This window comes from Leptinotarsa decemlineata, unplaced genomic scaffold (assembly GCF_025532065.1).
Source record: "Leptinotarsa decemlineata unplaced genomic scaffold, Ldec_3_MD MMD2_tig00002159_RagTag_RagTag, whole genome shotgun sequence".
NCBI classification, from domain to species: Eukaryota; Metazoa; Arthropoda; class Insecta; order Coleoptera; family Chrysomelidae; genus Leptinotarsa; species Leptinotarsa decemlineata.
This window is the reverse complement of record NW_027412574.1, coordinates 6,415,728-6,436,409: the sequence shown is the minus strand read 5'-3', so window position 1 is coordinate 6,436,409 and position 20,682 is coordinate 6,415,728. Positions and strand designations below refer to the sequence as shown.

General features: G+C 32.2%; 1 protein-coding gene across 1 annotated transcript in view; it reads right to left on the bottom strand.

Moving 5' to 3' along the window:
* Vps16A (vacuolar protein sorting 16) overlaps window positions 1-20,682 on the bottom strand; it is a 40,676-nt gene that overhangs the window by 1,066 nt on the left and 18,928 nt on the right. Inside the window, exons 12-14 of the mRNA XM_074177140.1 lie at window positions 18,208-18,357; window positions 14,039-14,295; window positions 8,615-8,815 (exon numbers count right to left, since the gene is read on the bottom strand). Of these exons, the coding sequence (XP_074033241.1) occupies window positions 8,615-8,815; window positions 14,039-14,295; window positions 18,208-18,357 (608 nt within the window). The remainder of the gene's footprint in view (window positions 1-8,614; window positions 8,816-14,038; window positions 14,296-18,207; window positions 18,358-20,682) is intronic.

Below are 20,682 nucleotides of genomic sequence, written 5' to 3'. Positions count from 1 at the left end.
ATACAGTTTTTAAAAACAGATAAATATTTCACTTTATTTCTACTTTTTGCGAAATAGCTTGATACATAAGCATAATTAAAAAACAATATCAATTAAAAGTCAATAATTTATTCTTTACTGCACTTTTCAAACAGTTAAACTTTGATTTACTAATTACGAAAAATTACAACGCAATTAAACTAAGGGAAGGAATTATACGAAAGTAATTTCACATTTACTAAATATCTTTTATGAGGTATGAATGAACAAAATTACTTCAGAAATCAATTTAGATTTTGTTGCCCAGAAAACTAAACCGTAAAAAATTCTAACAAACATCTGTAAAAATAAAGTTTATAATTTAAATTAAGAACACTAAATCAAATTGAAACATATGCCTAAATCATGTAAATATCAATAGAAATACAAAATAAAAAGTCACATTTCGGTGTGCCTTCCACCACGTTCAATGCAATCAATTGTCCTTTTAAAAACATCTTTAACTGCATTCTTTATACTACGGGGTTTCGTGCTTACAACACATTCTCGAATAACTGCCTCTAAATGGTTTATATCTCGAAAAGGTCTTTACTTATACACCTTTTGTTTTAAGTAACCCCACAAGAAGAAATCTAGTGGGGTTATATCATGAGATTTAGGCGGTCAAAAGTGTTCCATATTGCGACTGATTACTTTGCCCCTAAATATTTCCAAAAGACGCTCTTTAACCACCCTTGTAGTCTGAATAGGTGCACCATCACACTGATACCACACAACATTTCTTACTTGAAGGAGCATATTATCCAAAACTTCAGATAGTTCGGTATTCACAAAGTGTAGGTAGTCCGCAGAATTTAAATTATGTTTAAAAAAGTATGGTCCTATAATTTGATCGTTTAATATACCACACCATACATTCGTCTTAAACGAATATTGATCTCGACATTCGATTACGAAATGTGGGTTTTCATTGACCCACCACCTGCAGTTTTGCGAGCTCACAACGCCATTTGAAGAGAAGGTCGCTTCATCTGTCCATAAAATTTGATAAGGAAAATGATAATTTTCTTCTTTTTCCCCTTGAAACCAAAAAGAAAAATACAAGCGCATATCGAAGTCCCTTTCTTTTAATGTAGTGATAAATTTCGGTTTATAAGGCGTAAATTTATTTTTGTGTAAAATACGTCGTACACTCTCTCGGTTAACATCTGTTCTATCTGCAATATCTTGAATACTTGTTTTTTTATGTTCTACGACATCCAAACATATTTCAAATTCCACTTCTTTAGTATGCCTAGAAGGCTGATGTGCTTTTCTAAAATTACTCTCAACCGAGCCAGAAGATTTAAACTTAGCTATTATCCTACTAACTGTTTACTGATGAATATTTCTTGCAGGATGTCTGGCATTGAAAATATCATCTACTTGTCGGTGACCGGTATTCTCGCCGCATATTAAAACGATTTCAATTTTCTCTTGAAGATTCAGCATTTTTTAACAACACACTAGACAACGAATAAACTATTTTAAATCTAAAACTGATAAACACTATTTTGAGTTATTCAACAAATGTCATATGACAATAAAATATTTTGCTTATTCAGTTCAGTTCAATTGTTTCCACAGTACCCTTAGTTTAATTTCGTTGTAATTTTTCGTAATTAGTAAATTAAAGTTTAACTGTTTGAAAAGTGCAGTAAAGAATAAATTATTTACTTTTCATTGATATTGTTTTTTAATTATGCTTATGTATCAAGCTATTTCGCAAAAAGTAGAAATAAAGTGAAATATTTATCTGTTTTTAAAAACTGTATCAACTTTGCATCATTTTTGGCATAATTTTTTCTGATGTTTTAAATTTTTGCGAAATAAGTTGTATTTAGAATTGCAATTGGTAATAAAAATGCGTTGGAAAGATGAGTTAGGCATAAAGCACTACCTTTGTTGAGGTTTGGCTAAATTTGAGAAATCGGCAAATGTCAAATTTTCGAAAAACTGTAAAAAAACTAAATTTGTACTAGAGAGCTAAAAATTGGTATATGGGTAAAAAATGAAAAAACAATCATCTTTTCTCTTTACCGATTTTCGAAATTTCGAGCAATAACTGCTTTTCTGAACATTTTTTGTAAAAAATGTCAAATTGGACAGGGAAGAAAAATCACTTGATCGGTCATATGCATGTCATTTGGCATCATTTTTAAAGCACAACCTAATGGAGATATCAAAAGTTCCTTGAATAGATGAACAAAAAAAAAATCCCATTTGATGCTGACTTTATGTGTGACACTGTATATAGAAGAGTGGTTTTTCGGAAATTCGGTCTGTGTTGAAGTAAATTCTACTCTTTTTAGTTGCCCGAGCTTTCACTAATGTTTACTAGCTTTATCGGGGGCTGTAATATAAAAAAATACATAATATAATAACGAAAAAAAAAAACAGTTACATACCTTTGGTATGTGAGGTTTAAATTATTTCTTTATAAATTTTAATTTTCACAGAAATCTTCAACATGAGAATGACATTTTTGACATTGAATAATGTGGAATACTTTTTTTTTATAATTTTTTAATGTCGTTTATCATGGTGATTTATATTGTTTAAATATTACAGGATGTATTCAGGTTTTTTTGTTAGTGAAAATTTTTAAATTTTGCTGAGGTTGTCGATGTCTGTCTTTTTGTTGATATTGTTTTCTTTAATTTCAATTTCAGCCATCTCTAGAAATTGCCTTTTATCTGAATATGATTCGAAATGGAGAATTTTGGTGTTAGTATAATCGACTAAATGATCATTATCTAGAACGTGTTGTGTTAGAGCACAAGAATTTCGTTTAAAATTTTTACAATTACTTTTATGAAGAGCTATGCGGGTTTCCAACTTGTTTTTTGTTTGTACTATATATATATACTACTATATATATATATATATATATATATATATATATATATATATATATATATATATATATATATATAAATATATCTTATCACAATTGTTGCAGGGAATTTCATAAACTACATGTGACGTTATTTGACGTTTACTTCTATATGGTGCTATGACCAATAGACGAAGCATACGGAGCGAGAAGGAACCGCGGTAGCTGATTCCTCGACTTGACAATTTTGATAATGTTAACACTAAGACAGTTGTTAGTAAGACCTGGCTACTCCTGAGTAAAACCCAAATTTGCACCAAATTTGGTGGAGGCGCCGGAGAAAGTTTGTCTCGCCCCGTACGCCTCGTGTTGGACATAGTGACATTTCGTCGTCGCATCATTGCTAAACTAACGATAAATCCTTGCCATAGGTCGTAATCTCGCAACAATAATTAGATTTGGTTATTTGTCGTAAATGAATGATATGTTTAATAAGTTTTTTCTTGATTTTACTTTGAATATTTTACTTTTTCTGGTGATTTAATTTTCATTTCGTGTATTATAGATATGTTCACTATATTTGATGCAATATTTATGAGGAAATACTATATCAAATATATTAGAGAAGAAAGTAATACTAATAATGAAAAATTGGCCCTCCGGGGCGACTTCATTGATTCCAGTAGCGCATTTGCGTTTTCAGCTGCAGGAAAACCCGGAAAAACCTGCAGCACCACATCATCTGAAGATCTTGATCTGCCAATGTCCTCTCTTTCATAAAACAAAATGTAGGTTGTCTCCAGAAGCTCCAATAAATTGAAGATATCGTCAGAACACTTAGTGACACAACTATCGTCAAACTTAAACCACTTATGATGCACTGTTTGGAACCTTTGGTGTAGTAATGAATATTACTGGAGTTTTTTCCCAACACCAAATCGTTATTTTCAACACCTCGACACGTGTTTCGATCACCAAGGGATCATCTTCAAAGAGGAAGATTAAAACTCTTCCTCTTTGAAGATGATCACTTGGTGATCGAAACACGTGTCGAGGTGTTGAAAATAACGATTTGGTGTTGGGAAAAAACTCCAGTAATATTCAAACTTAAACCAGTCCGTTTCGTCCTCGACCAATGTGGTGTGTGTGTGTTGTATAATGAGAAAATATGAAAGTAATTATATTAAAACAAAATAATTGTCTAATATCCATTTTGTTACATTCTTCAAATAATTTATTGGAAGAATATCAAATGTTCTTATTGTAAACGATTTTTGGAAACCACTTTTGTAACAGTTCAATTGTGATTTGACAAAAAAATTATCTCCATATTTTCTGCTTGAAATGTTTTGTTAAAATTTAACTTTTGACGATAGATAGAGGTCGTAATTTTTTATTGGATTATTAATTTGATAATTCCATTTCAAATGTCTCTTTATGATGTCTGAATATTTGATATGGTCTATTTTTTTGATTTTTTCTAAATTAGTGACTTTGATAGGGCCAAGATTAGGTAGATTTCGATGAGAAATAAAAGGAAGATAATGTTATTTCTCAAGAGTTAACAAGACGGTAAACCCAATTAGCCAACCAATGATTCAATATTTCCAAAAAAAAACTGAAATTACAATGAAATATACAAATAACAAACAAAAAAACAAGATGGGGACCAAACTTACCGATACAAATAATCATGGAGTTACTAGGATGCTGTGTTCGAAAGTACTACTTCCAACTGAAGGACAAATTCTTTACGCATGATGACTTTCACCGGTTATAGCTAATATATATATATATATATATGGAGTGGTTTGAAACTCTGGCCATTGAAGAAGCCCACAAGAAGCCCCGAGACTGGTTGAGATACGTGGATGACACCTTCATAATATGGAAATGGGAATGCAGAACTAGACACTTTCCTGAAGCACATTAACAACGTAAGTCCTTCCATCAATTTCACAATGGAGAAGGAAATCCACAACGAATTGCCATTCATGGACGTATTGGTGAAGAGAACCGACATTAAATGGGAAACATCTGTATATCGAAAACCCACTCACATAGGACTGTATCTGAACCAGTAATCCAACCACAATCAATCGACTAAGAGAGGAATCATCAAGACTCTACTAGACCGGGTTTTCGGGCTCTGTAATACAAAGGAAGGTCTCGAAAAGAAACTAGGCATCATCAAAAATGACCTTCAACGGAATGGATACTCCAAAGTGATGGTGAAAGAAGCTTCAGCTAGAAGACAGCAAGAGCTCCACAAGGAAGAGAAGCCGCGGACTGCGATTCCAAAAATGAATTTACCGGATACCCTGCGAGAAACCAGCAAATCAGGAATAGCAGAGCATGTTTGGACTCATCAACATAACATCAAGGGGGCACATATGGCCACCTCTAATCAAGCGGAACACTACCAACTCCCGCCAAACGGTCAGCTTCCGCTAAAACCCATGAAGCGGAGAGAGGGAAGATGGGATAGGTGAAAGCACTCGAATAACCTATAAATAGTCAGATCTCTGAGGAATAATCCAGTGAAGACGATTGTGGATACTAACAATCGAAACGTCGTGAAGTAACTTGGTTTTGGAATCTTTTAATTTTGAAGTTTAATTTCTTGTAAATTTTTTAATTTTCATCTCGTGTTATTAGTTCAATTTTTTTTTCATTTTTCGATTGTTGGTTGTGTTTTATTTCATTGTAATTCCAGTTTTTTTGCTTAATATAATTGTTATTTTTCAGCTAAATTTTCAATCTTTTACAGATTCTTTCAGAGATTTCAAATCAATTTATATCATATTAGACAATGGAAGTCCGAACTAATAAAATGGTCCATGAATGAACTAATCAATGATTGTTTTTTATCTCGCCTTTTCCTCTTCTCCATCTAGTTCTGAATATAAATATATTTAATATCTCTCTGAATCTGATTGTCATGCAATATTTTTCACTTTTCTGTCAGTCTTACATATTTTAAAAAAAGTTAACAATTAGGTCATTATATAAATTTAGAGAAGTGAGAAATCGTGTAGATCGTGATGATAAGAAGAAAATTGAAGGGTTTTGTTTTCAGATACATAAATTGTTGTTGCTTCACAAAAGATAAGCAGACCAAATATTGAAGTATATACCATATTGATTAATCACGATTGCCTGAGTAAATGTAAATAAAACTCCGATAAACACTACAAGGTGCCTTATGGAAAAATTAATCAGCGAAGGTCAAAACTCAATTGGTTAGCACTTTAGTGCTCTCCTAACCATGTTCAGGTTTTTACACTTAATATTCGTATGTGTTAATTTGATTTTCTAACTAGTCCATACTGAAGAAGTTTCTGAGTGGTTTTTCAGAGAAAACTATATAAAAATTTAAACAAATATCTTTTTGCAATTCATTTTTCAACACATTCTTGACGATTTTTACAGAGTTTTCTTCCGCTCCAGTACACATTTTATTTGTGAGACAATTTGAGCACTGTCTACAAATTTCCAATAAGTATTTGTTTTCCCAAATCAGGCCACCAAAAATAAGAATGTGTTAAACTTTTCATCTTAACTACCCCCATGTGCGTCAAATGTAAATCTGTCAAAATTACTTCTCTGTGAACATCGAATCACACGAAAATAACTTTTTCTCATTCAGTCCGTACTACAAAAAATCATTATGGAATTGAAATTAGATATAATTCATAATAATGTGATATATGAAAGAGTACTAATATGAAATGTCACACATGAAACACTTTCATCTTCAAAGGTGTACTTCGAAATTTCGGGACAAGACAACTAGTTTTATTATTTCATCAGCTCCGTTTTGGATAGGACAAATGTCTTGTTCTGAAACTTCCAAGTACACATATAAGAATGAAAGTGTACTCGTAAGGGCCATTTTAAATTGATACTATATAAATGAACTATATAAATGAATGTTAATAGTACAGACATAATAGAAAGAAGTGATTTTCTTGGGAAAGAAAGTTTTTGGCTTTCTACTACTCCATCTTGTCACAAAAAAATGTGGGAATCTTCCAAAGAAAGGAAGGAAGTAATCAATTTCAAAGTAAGTAGGTCTATACATAAATGTGTAGATCATGCAAAGAAGTAACTTTCAGACACAAACTGGAAGGAAAAGCTCTCCTGAAACAGCTACTTTCATACAAACATTGAATTACACGAAAGAAAAATTCTTTCAAAACAAAGTTTGAATTGTCGCTAATAACCCTCGAGGTTGATGCGACATTAAATAAATGTAATTAAAAAAAGAACTTTTACATGAACACTGAATTATACAGAAGACACTATTCTTTACTCAGTTTGTATTCCAAACATATTCGTTATGGAATAAATTCAGATATCATTCACAGGAGTTCTACACTAAATGAATGGAAAAAATTTGCACTTACATGGAACACTGAACACTGTCATCCTCACTGGTAGACATTGATGTTTCGCCGTAAGACACTCGCCTTAGGGCTCTTCAGTACCAATCTGGATAACATTATAAAAAAAAACACACAATTCATTCATTAATTACGATTATTTTCCTTTCTTTGGAAGATTCCCACATTTTTTGTAACAAAATAGAGTAGTAGAAAGCCAAAAACTTTTTTTCTCAAAAATTGGTCACTTCTAAAAATATAACCCTTTCAATTTAAACAAGATTCCTCTTGGCTGGGATTAAATCCCTAAGGCAAGTGTCTTATAGCGAAACATCAATGTCTACCAGTGAGGATGACAGTGTTCCATGTAAGTGCAAATTTTCATTTGCATTGCATTAGTGTAGAACTCCTGTGAATGATATCTGAATTTATTCCATAACGAATGTTTGGAATACAAACTGAGTAGAGGATAGTGTCTTCTGTATAATTCAGTGTTCATGTAAAAGTATTAGTTTCCAAAGAATTTTTCTTTCGTGTAATTCAATATTTATATGAAAGTAGCTGTTTCAGGAGGGCTTTTCCTTCCAGTGTGTGTCTGAAAGTTACGTCTTTGCATGATCTACACATCCATGTATAGAGTTACTTTTTTTAAAATTGATTACTTCCTTCCTTTCTTTGGAAGATTCCCACATTGTAACAAGATAGAATAGTAGAAAACCAAAAACTTTCTTTCCTAAAAATTAGTCACACCCAAAAATAAAACCCTTTTAATTAAAACGTGATTTTCTTGTAATTCAATGTTCATATGTAGTTGTTTTGAAATGGACTTTTTTCTTTTGTATGATCATGTGAAATTATTTTTTCTTTCAGTTTGTATTTCAAAGAAACTTGTTTGTATGCCCTTCATATCTTTATTGTGTTAATAGTAGTCATTTTCTTTCTTCCTTTCTTTGGCAGGTTAACATATTTTTTGTTTAATGTTGTAGAAATTGGAGAATGTTACTTTTATCTCAAAAAACTAATCTTTCATAGGAATATTTATTTTTCAATTTAAATTAAATGTAAACTCGTGAACCCATGGGTTGAATAGATCCCATGGGCTTCATGAAACCCATAGTGTACCTGGACCTTATGAGTTGCAGACTTGCCCAAATCTACTCTTCACAGTCATAGGGGGCTATGTTATATATTTTTCCTATAAATAAAATAATGGATTGAATATTTTTTATATAGTTTACGTCTTTACGTCAAAAAAAATACTGAAAAATTATTGTTATTATCATAATGGGTATATATATGTATATTTACTTTTCAGAACGTTTTTTGGTACGTACAACTCATATTCAGATTTGACAATGCTACAGTAATAACTTACCCCGTTTTTATACAATATTTCACTTTAATATCTTCAGTAACTTTGGGTAGATATTTAAGAGCTTCTTGGCGGTTATCATTCTGAAGACAAACATCAACAAAGGGGGCATATCCTATAGGAGATTTTTTTATTTTCGAGAATTTTTCAAGTTCTGTCCACTCTTTCTGTTTTGCAAGACACATTATCCGCAGCCACCAATATCTGAAAATATCATAAATAATGATCCCATACTTCAATAACGAGTTCACAAAATTCTTCTCCTAGATTTCAAACATATTTAGTAAAAGTCCCATGTGGAATTAGATCCAAATAAAAACATTGTATACAAGTCACATTTTTTCTAAGAAATCTGGTGTGATTATTTTAATTTCGAATAGGTTTTTGCAAACGATAACATATAGATCAACTGGTAATCTAAATGTGGATTAACTGTTAGTCTACGACGGAGGCTATTTATATTTCGGGAACTGGCAACACTAATGTCAATAAAATGTATCAACACCATAATAAAGTTTGACATTTTCTAGCATAAACGTACTCACAATCTTTTGATGTACAAGTTCTACTTGTTTTGTTTACAGTGAATTAAGAAAATCAATTTGACCAATAAATGGAAATTTCAAGAGAAGGTTTTCATTGGTATACAGCGTGACACACGGGCGATGGTAGGTTAGACGTTTCTGGAAAACGCAAAGCATGATTTTTCTGAAAATTACACCTCTCACATTTCCTTACCTGTTCTATCGATGTAAAATATTTTAAGCATTGCGGCGTTGCCACTTCTATCAAAAAGTCTTAGCAATTATATTTTTTTAATGGAACATCCCGTATATTAATACATTTTTGGAATCGCTCTGGTATTTTAATACTTTTTTGTTAATATTGTCCTATACCTATCTCTATCTGTTTTCGAGATAAAAAATAAATTGTGCTAAATATGATCCAAAACATAGCCTTAATTGAAATTAAGTACATCAGTACTCTCAATTCATGAAAAGTTGATATTTCGATGATAGTTTGGACAAACTCGAAATATTCAAATACACCAAGAAATCGACTCCATATCATACAGGGCGTGCTAAAATTACTATTATTTCCATTGTGCATAAAAGTAGTCGATAGTTCATTTTTTCAAATGAAACTATTACTCGGTAAATTGAAAGATGATGAAAAATGCTTCAAGATGATATATCATGTCCCTATACCTAACTCGTCAAGTTTTCTCAATAAAGTCGCTTCTTCTAGAAACATTATTTTTTTTAGAATTTGGATTTAGGTAGCAGTGGAATTATCAAGCTTATAGCAGTTCGGTTACTTTTATAAGTGATTTACAAAGAGTTATCGACGGTGTTTCGAATCATCTTCCAAAATGAATGCAAATATCGATTATTCAAACGAATTTCTTATGAAATTATTGATTATACACATGAACAAAGTGATCAAATCATTGTCAGAACGTGTAAAAAATTCAACCAAATGTATCCTGAATTAACACCAATGAACGAGAGGAAGTTTGTAAGGTTACAAAATAATTTCCTTAACTATGGCTCAAAGTTTCCAGGGAACAACTGTAGCAAAAATCAGTCATTTCTAGGTAAAAAGTAAGATTTTGTGGACTAAAACATGTGAAAGTACAGACAATAACAGAATAGGATGATTCAAAATAACAAAATTGTAAACAAAATATCACATTTTCACAATAAATGCTGAAAATGTTGTAAATTACATTCTAAACACTTTAAAATGTTTTTTTGTACGCGACTTGTGGTTGCTTTTTCAATTTCCTGGGGATCCAGATCTTCAATACTCCGCACTATTCGCGGTCGCAATTCTTCTTTGGTAGGCACTGGAGTACTGTATACCCTTTCTTTTAAAACACTGCATAAAAAAGTCAAGTGGCGTAAGATCGGGTGATCTCGATGGCCAATCCCACGGCCCTAAACGCCTAAACCAACGATCGTCGAAGAGTTCGTCAAGTTTCCTGGAAACTTCTTGGGTGGAATGAGCTGGCGCTCCGTCCAGTTGAAACCACGAATTCCGATATTCCTCTAAAGGCAAATTTTCAAGAAAATCGGTTACAGTCGTCCTTAATATTTGGAGATATCTCTCTGCATTCAGTGTGTCTTCATGAATAAAAAAGCTAATTTTATTTTTCTTCAGAATACAGAAAACATTCAGGTCAAATTTTTCTTGAAAACCCATTTCTTCTGTAACATGAGGATTATGATCAGCCCAAAAATGTTTTTTCCTTCTATTGAAAATACCATCCCTCGTAAATTTTGATTCGTCGCTCCAAATTATTTTTGACAAAAATTCCCAATCTTCCTGTGTATGAATCAAAAGGGATTCATAAAAATGCATTTTACGTTCGAAGTCTTCTGCTTTTAGAGCTTGAACTTTGGTAAATTTATACGGATGCATTCCGTGATTTTTCAAAATTCGTTGTACTGAAGCATGTGATACACCTAAATATTTTTCTGCACTGCGAATGGAAGCTTCTGGATATGCATAAAAATATGCCAAAACATTAACAGTATTGTCCTCATTTGAAGTAACAGGTTTTGGTATTGTTGAAGGCGCTTTTGACATGGAGCCATAGTTAAGGAATTTATTTTGTAATCTTACAAACTTCCTCTCGTTCATTGGTGTTAATTCAGGATACATTTGGTTGAATTTTCTACAAGTTCTGGCAATGATTTGATCACACTGTCCGTGTATAGTAAATAATTTCATAAGAACTTCGTTTGAATAATCAATATTTGCATTCATTTTTGGCGATTTTTTGAAACACCGTCAATAACCATTTATCAATTACTTATAAAAGTCACCAAACTCTCATAAGCTTGATATTTCCACGGCTACCTAGAAATCAAATTCTTTAAAAATTATTTTTTGTAAGTACAACTGTTATTGAAAATGTTCAATCAGAACATCTACCAAAAAATCATTTAGAAAAGTTCACACATGCAGTTCGTGCTATTGGTAATATTAAATCCCTGTGAAGTTACTGACGATGACGAAGTAGTATTCAGTCCAACTGTAGAAAGTCCTTCATGACTAACCAATAATCCTCCTTAAAATAACGTGAGTTGGCGTATGTAGTTGTAACATATGCCTTATAATCAATCCAAAGATCGTGTATTCAAATCCCATGGACCCTATAATTTTTTTATTATCAGCAGTAACGTTATACAAAAAAATTTGAATGATACATTTGTTAAAAGTGATTTTATTTTGCTCGTTAGTTTGCTTCACTTGCTGACGCTCGTTTTGCAATAATCCCCACTCACAAAATAAAATGCCACTGTCAACACTTGTAGGTAAAACATGAATAACTATTTTTCCACAAAAACGGCTTTATTAAGAAAACTTGACGATTTAGGTATAGGGACATGTATATCATCTTGAAGCATTTTTCACCATCTTTCAATTTATCGAGTAATATACAGGGGTTTTCATTTGAAAAAATGAACTTTCGACTACTTTTATGCACAATGGAAATAACAGTATTTTTAGCACGCCCTGTATGATATGGAGTCGATTTCTTGGTGTTATTTGAATATTTCGAGTTTGTCCAAACTGTCATCAAAATATCAACTTTTCGTGAATTGAGAGTACTGATGTACTTAATTTCAATTAAGGCTATGTTTTGGACCATATTTAGCACAATTTATTTTTTATCTCGAAAACAGATAGAGATAGGTATAGGACATTATTAACAAAAAAGTATTAAAATACTAAAGCGATTCCAAAAATGTATTAATATACGGGGTGTTCCATTTAAAAAAATATAATTGCTAGAACTTTTGATAGAAGTGGCAACCCCGCACTGCTGAAAATATTTTAGATCGATAGAATAGGTGAGGAAATGTGAGAGGTGAAATTTTCAGAAAAATCATGCTTTGCGTTTTCCAGAAACGTCTAACCTACCATCGACCGAGAGTCACGCTGTATTTTTCACAACTATCGACGTGGATTGTCTCAACAAGAATGTGTCAAAGAACTCAGTTCTTTGTATGGCAATAAAGCCCCATCAAAAACCACAGTATATAGCTGGTATAGTGAATTCAATCGTGGTCGTAGTTCGGTCATCGACGAATTCCGTGAACGGAACGTCGTCCAAAACATCGATGCAGTGCGTTAACTGATAATGCAAGATCGTCATGTGACATATTGTGCGAGGCATCCTCGCACATTAGTTCCACTTGAGTACATTCGATTTTGCACGAACACTTAGTTGTAAAAAAAAATCTTGTTGGATACCCCACAATATATCAAACGTTCAAAAAAGGCTCCCATCAAGTGGTGTAAGGAAATGATTAAAAAGTTCGATAGTGATGTTTCAAAAGACGTGTACAAAATTGTGACAGGAGACGAATCACGAGTATATGCGTATGAGATGGAAACAAAACAACAATAGACCATGTGGGTATTCCAAGCCGAGCTACATCCCACAAAAGCTGTTCGTGGAAGAAGCGCAGCTAAGCAAATGGTCGCCCGTTTCTTCGGCCGAATGGGTCAAATGACCACTGTTCCGCTTGATCAACGTAGAACGGTCAATTCGTAAAACAAAACGCAGAAGACTAATGATTTTCCTCCATGATTATGCAAGCTCTCACACATCTCATCAAACAGGGGAATTTTTGAGCAGTCAAAACATTGAATTGATGACTCATCATCCGTACAATCCTGTTTTGGCACCCAATGACTTCTTCTTGTTCCCAAATATAAAAGGTAAATTTCGTGGTGAACGATTTACAAGCACCGAAGAAGAAGTTGAAGCGTTCAAAAATCATGTTTTGGAGATGACAAATGATTTGAACGAATACAAAAGTGTATTGATCATCAATGGGAATATTTCGAAAAACAATAAAGTCATTTTCCTAAGAAATGTTTGTTATTATTCACTATTCCCCAAATATAAATAGTACCCCTCGTATATGTATCTGTAATAATCAAAGATTGTCTCCAATAAATCATAGAACAATTCTGAAGAAACTCCAATGCATTCTCTTGAAAGTTTATATGATAAATAATTCAGAATGGTCATTAGTTACAAATTTCCTTGGAAAATATAACAATGTATAGTTGAAAGATTTAAATATGTATTCAAATGTGACTAACAATCTAATAAATGTCTCTTAGCTCAATATCTTGAGTGCGCCAGGTTATTGATGAGAGAAAAAAGACTCTTCACGAAACTTTTTTGGAAAATGGAAAGAAAAATTATACATTAGGATACAGAAACATACTGATTATTTTTTTTAATGTTTCAGTGAAAATATGAATCACACAAATTATTCACCAACATTGACACAACAGAGGGCACTCTTGATCATCAAATTAAGAAATAGAAAGGAAATAAAAAATAATTTAAATTATTTTATAATATGGTTAGAAAATATTATTAATAAAACTACTTACCGTTTGTCAGGAATCTTGAAATCATTCTTGAATTTTTCGGCTAACTTCAACTCATTCATTTCTAATAAAAGTTGACAAGTATCGTGTACAGACTTTCCTACAAACTTATTTTTGGTGCCAGGGATTTTTTCTTCTAGATCTCTTTGGAAGCGCATCAACTTAACATACTCATCACAAAGAGATGTACAGACATCTTTTCTGCCTTTTTTATAAGCATCCAAAGCTGATGTTACAAGAGAATCCTTCATGTGGGCTTTCTAAGGAAGAACATACTCGGCTAAACTTCAAAAAATTTGACTTTTATATTAAAATACATTATCGTCAGACATTCTACATTTACATCATATAATAAGGTATAAAATAATTGTATTGGCTTTTACTTCTCCATTTCAATATAAAGCAAAATGAACTTCAAAAGGATAAAAATCTATAAATATCGATGAATAATCTGCTAGAATATAAGGAAGGTATTCAAAAATCTAATAACCATATATTTCTTAATAAATCATTACTTGACTATATCGCAAAAAGAGTATAATAGTAACACAATGATAAAATACATATTATGAGTACCAAGTAAGTAAAACTAATCCAGTCTCAAGCTACTTTAGCTTATAACTGACCGACGTCTATTTCTCTTCTATTTAAAAAAAAAAAACAGTGCCCAAGATTTAAAAATATACTCCTGTTCTGTAATGCCCTTATTTCGATTTTAATCGTTGTGATCTTTCACCGTAGACTTGGCGACCTCAATGAATGAAGTTGTTGAGAAAAGTTTGCAAAACTAGTCAAAATTTTCACTAGCTATTCAGTTTCGACAACAGAAATTTTGCTATCTTTGTCTTTATTGAACTGTAAGTATTAAAGTAACACTTCATTGTGAAATTGTCACTGAACAGTTTACAAAACCGCAACATGTGTTTCACTATACAATAACTTCCACATTTCATACTGTATCTGTCCTATGTAACTACCGAGCATATATTTTGGATTAATAGTGCAGCTTATCTCCATCCATAAAATATAATTCATTTGAATATGATGCTATGGTTAATCAAGTAGTGACTATTTGATTATAAAAATGTATCAATATTTTTACAACAAAATATAGATTTTCAAAAAACTCTGGGTTTTTTCATCTCCCAATTAATTATTTCTGAAATATTCTACAAACATATTGGAAATACTCATTCATCAAATAGTACTTGAAAATGTTCATACAGTGTCATCCCCAAAGTATGCACCATATGGGAAACTTATTCATTAAGGGTTTTTCGACAAAAAGTTGGCGGGCGGTAGCGAAGCGGTTCGGCGTGGGTGCTTTGTTCACTCACTCGAATTGACTGCCGTGTTGGTCGGTGGTTCAAGCCCTAGTCTGAACGATCGATCTTCACTTGCTATCGTACAACCCGTGTTAGGAATCACGCGTTAAAAGGTAATACCTCGTTAATCCTTAGCTCGCACAAGTTTCGACTTCTGAGGGTTGTCGTTCGTAGGAGTGCGACAGCTGGTTAACGGAAAAACAGATTTTAAACAGATTTTTAAACAGTTATTCTTGATAAAAGTTTGTGCATCCCCTAAAACTAAATATGCACCAACAAAATACAGTACAACACACGTAATATACGAGGAGCATTCAAATATTTGATTTTGTGACAAGAGTAAATTACTCTTATTTTGAAAAATTTCGAGAAATGTTATTTAGAAAAGTTGTTTAGCATTGGAAAATACATCTAGATTTGGAATCATGGCAATCTAAGTGAAGTTTTATTTTTTTTAACCATTTTTTTTTAAATGAGGACTACGAAAAACAAATTTTTGCAAAAACGATAAATAAACAGCATCCTGTATACGAAGGTTCATTTTAAAAGCCTGTAATATCACAAATATTATTGTAACCAAATAACAGAAAATCACAAAAAAGAAAAAAAACTATATCGCACATATTCTATATAGGATACACGTTTACATATTTACTTATATATTCAATAAAAACAAAGTCTTAGTTATTATATTTCAAATATAAATTAGCTTTAATTCAGTTTTTCATTATGAATGTTATCAAGTCCTCCTTGAATAGACGGAGAGAAGAATTTTTTATATCATTTGACAGTTTATTAAAACTGTCCAGACCTTTGATAAATAACGAGTTCATACTGCTGGGATGTGAAAATTGGTGTTGGATCTAGTATCATGATAATGTACTTCACTATTTGTGATTAAAAGGTTCATTAAGTATGTTGGTTGCAATTTATTATTTTAAATATGAATATCATAGTTTAATAGTACAGTCCTTGACATACATAAAAAACTACCAGAACCAAAAAACAACAGATCTCAAAGAGAATTTTGTTTGTTGACATCATTCATGCTTGTGTCGATTTCGAGTTCATAGAAGAACTACTCCACAAAACCTCCTTCTGGCCAAGAGGCCTATGTTACAAGGGGGTTTGACTTCAGAAGAGATTGTTTCATCTTTGAAGACAGCAATCAACAATCTGGGACAATGCAAATAGAAATGCAAATAGAAGGAACTGTGCTTACCATACTTGATCAATTGTCATGATTCAGTGAGTATATTTCAAATCAAAAGTCAATGTGCATCTAATAAATTAGAAAAAAATTGAATATTTCTTAAATGACAATTGGTTTGGAACTATGTGTCTCTGGGCACTGTTTACCGACTGGTTGATTACTTCTATGTGGCTCAGAGAGATCATGGAGGTACTGCAATTTTTCCAAATAACAAAATAGGTTACAAATCTTTAAAGCATTTGTGACGAGTTCAATGCGGAATTTTGTGGAGTTTTTCTTAATTATTTAAAATTACTCATTATAACACACTAATCGAGTTCCGAAAGAAATTTCAAAATATTCCTAATAATATAGAAGCCACCTTTAAAAAAAATCTCAATGATGACCAGAAGGTAACTAGGTGATTTTGATATTAGTTACCAAGAAAACTGTTAATTTTTGGGTAATTTCTTATATTTGGCAAGCTCTTACGGTCTCTCTGTAACAATTGATGATTTCACTAGAATTCCTGACAAACTAGGATCAATGAAATCTTTTGCAGTATTATGGAAAATATACCTGATGAGCACAAAAATTACTCGCACGCCTGATAAACCAATAATTCAGTTCTGGAATATTTCTCGAACAAGTGAAACCTTCAGTTATGGTCCCATTACATGAAGAAGGTGTCCCTAAAAACTCCTCTAATCATCGTCCAATTGCACTAATACATGCGATTGTTAAACAAATTTGAAAAATTGGTGAAAGTGAGAATCTTAATTTCCTTACCAAACGTAAAATTATCAGCAATACACAATTTAGTTTTCAGAACAAGAAAAACACAAACGATGTCATCTTCAATCTACTATAAGTAATTTGAATGGAATTTGAAAGATGAGTTGGTAGGTTTCTGTGAGAACTTCTATACAAACAAGTGTCCGTGAACATCGTAAAAGAAGATGTTACTAATAACCATACTAATTTTTTAAAGTTTGTTATAACTATATCATTTTTACAAATATTTTTGATTTTATGAAAGAAAAGATTGTGGTGTTGGAGCACTGTAAAATTTTTTCCTAATACTATTGAAGGATTTATTCTGAAAATGAAAAAACTATTTTTATGCACAGACACAAGTACCTGTCAAACTAAAAATAAATGGTATTCAAAAAAAACTCTGTAGTGTAAGAGTTCTTATTTTCAATTTATGTGAAATTACATGTATTTGTTGAAGGTGAATAGGAGTACATGTTATTTCCAGTGTTGATGCAATAATGTATCGCTATTGATTAGATAATTCATTAAAAAAAAAATTACGCTTGAGGAAGCTATAGTATAGCGAAACATGTGTCGCGGTTTTTGTAAAACCCTTTATAGTGAAAATCATGCAATAAACTGTATAATTTGTTTTAATGTGGATTTTCATCAAATATCGGCCAGTTCTATTCAATCAACCGAGTTCTTTGAAACAAATTTCGGCATTTAAATAAAAATTATCAATGATTCTACTATTAAATGGGGTTTTTATTATTAATTAAAACCTTTACCATTACAAGCGGTGTCGACTGAATTAAAAACATTCAGAGAGACAAACTAGCACATTCTTGACACTCACCAACCTTCACTCATTGCGAGAAAATGAATCTTTGATTTACCTTATCATCTAAACTTTCTAGAAGGAATGTTTCAGCCTGTGCACAAAAATCATCTTCCTGAATATAAATTTCGTTCAAGGCTTGTGTGTTATGTTCTTTACAGTATTTTATATATAGAGACTGAGCTACTGGATAATTTCTGATAGTCATCTGAAAAATTAGAAATATATCAGGATCAAAATATTATATTAAATTAGTGAATAATAATAAATACATATGAAATCTTCACAATTACATACATTTATAGTAAATAACTTATTTTGGTATTGTTTTTACATTTCATAGTTTATAGTCTATACAAAGCCAATCCGAACAACTGAATAAAAGACTGATAAATTTACTAGTTGATATCATATAAAACCTCCCACATAAAAATAATGAATTTCTTACCTCTAACTCAGAGTATGCCAGTCGTATCTAGTCGAACAAAAAATCTTGCATGTGCACAGAAGCAAAACATGATGGTAAAAAAATGCAGGGTCCACTGTGAACACATCTGTTTGCATGTTCTGACGTATTGTCAGCCCTGTGGCTTGGGTTAGAATTTATAAAATTAGTTTATTCTGCGTTGGCTTGCATTAGGGCTAATGGAACCAATATTGATTTTTTTCATATCTCTCAGAGCACTCTTAGATATACTCTGCGTGGTTTAGATTTATAAGCCTTTTTTTTATCACAATTTTATTTTAATTTTCTCTATGTAGGTTGATTTATTAGATATGTAGATACTAGAATAGTTAACTTTCTGAGGTTAATATATTGTATGAAAATTGGGGGTTACCCGTTGAATAAATAAATAAATAAATGAATAAAATAAAAAAATTAGTGTCGTGTTTTTCTAAATTGTTTTCTTGTTATTATTCAGTCAAGATGGCGTTGTGGATATCTTTTCGTGATGTTTCTGATAATTAAATGGACAATGTTGAAGGTTCAGTTGAAGATATTTATAAGGCGTTAGAATTTTTAAATAAAGACTTGCATCCTCAAACCCAAAGACTTATTTTATATATTTACACTTGCTTGAAAAATGAAATGCGTAGGGCCTCACAAAACGAAATTTTATAAAGGATTTGTGAGTTGACTAAACTTGCTCGTATTACAATTTATTCTGTTGTTAGAACAGAAGTTGTCATTGATCATTCTTTAATACGAAAAAGAAATAAAGGCTTTAAAAAGGTTGATAATGCGACAAACACTCAACAACAGGCGCTCAAAGAATGGTGCCTGTGCGAAAGTAGCGATTCACATTGGATTTGAATCGCTGGAGTTTATATTCATTTGGAAAAATGTTCTCAGGAAGTTTATTCCACATAAACGGAGTTCCTTAAAAGAAAGAGTTTTTAAACAGTGGAATTCGAGGTGTACTGAGTTGAACCTCAAAACGATGAGCAGCCACAGTCCGTCGCGTATTTCTGATATATACCGCTCTTGGTGGAATCAAATGTACCAAGTCACTTGAACACTCCAACCGTTCTTCGATGTTCACGTCTCCAATCAGTCAGATGGCTCTTTTCTGGATGGAATCCAGCAGTTTCAGGGTATGTTTAGGAGCGGAGCTCCATACATGATAACGATACTCCAAAGAAGGTCTGATCTGAGGCCTCATAAAGCATTCAAAGTTGCTGAGATGTGTACAGTTTTCTGGTTCAGAACAGTGTTCCAAGCTTTCGAGAAGCAGCCTTTGCAATTCCAACAAACCTAAGTTAGCAGAAAGCGGAATCGTATGTTTTACAAAGAAAACTAGATTCCAACTCTAGAAATGGTTCGTATCGAGTTATGGGCTTATCCCAATCATGAATACAAATCTTTGGACACACTGCGTAATATTCTGCTAAATTCTGGCTTCAAGTACAGAAAAATAAATAAAAGAATGGTCATAAGGGACTCATCTCGCATCGTAGCATGATGGCAGCAGTATTTACAAAAAATTAAGAAATGCTGCCAATGAAAAAAAGAGATAGTATACCTTGATGAAACTTGGTACAACACACATGTTTTTAAATATGGTTGGGTGGATGACGGTAATAAGTACTCTCTTAATAGACCTTGTTCTCGCGGTAAATGGGTTATCATTCTACGCGCAGGCAGTAATAAGGGTTTTGTTCCTAATGCTCTTCTATTGTCAGCTAAAAATATAAAACCATCATCTGCTGACTACCATGAAGACATGACTGCCAGTCTTTTTGAAAAGTGGTTAATTTAACAACTGCTGCCAAATCTTTCCCCAAATTCTGTTATGGACCATGTTGCTTATCATTCCCGTCAAAATTCTCACTAGTAGTACAAAGAAAGAAGACATTCTTGAATTCATGGAAAGTGAAAATATGGAAATTCCAAAAAAGGCTACAAAAAAGTGTCGTTGGAAGCTATTAAAAAAACTTAATTAAAGAATCTGTAATAATAAGATATGCCAAGCCTGTGGTCATACCATTCTACATCTTCCCCCCTATTACTGTGAATTCAATCCGATCTAGA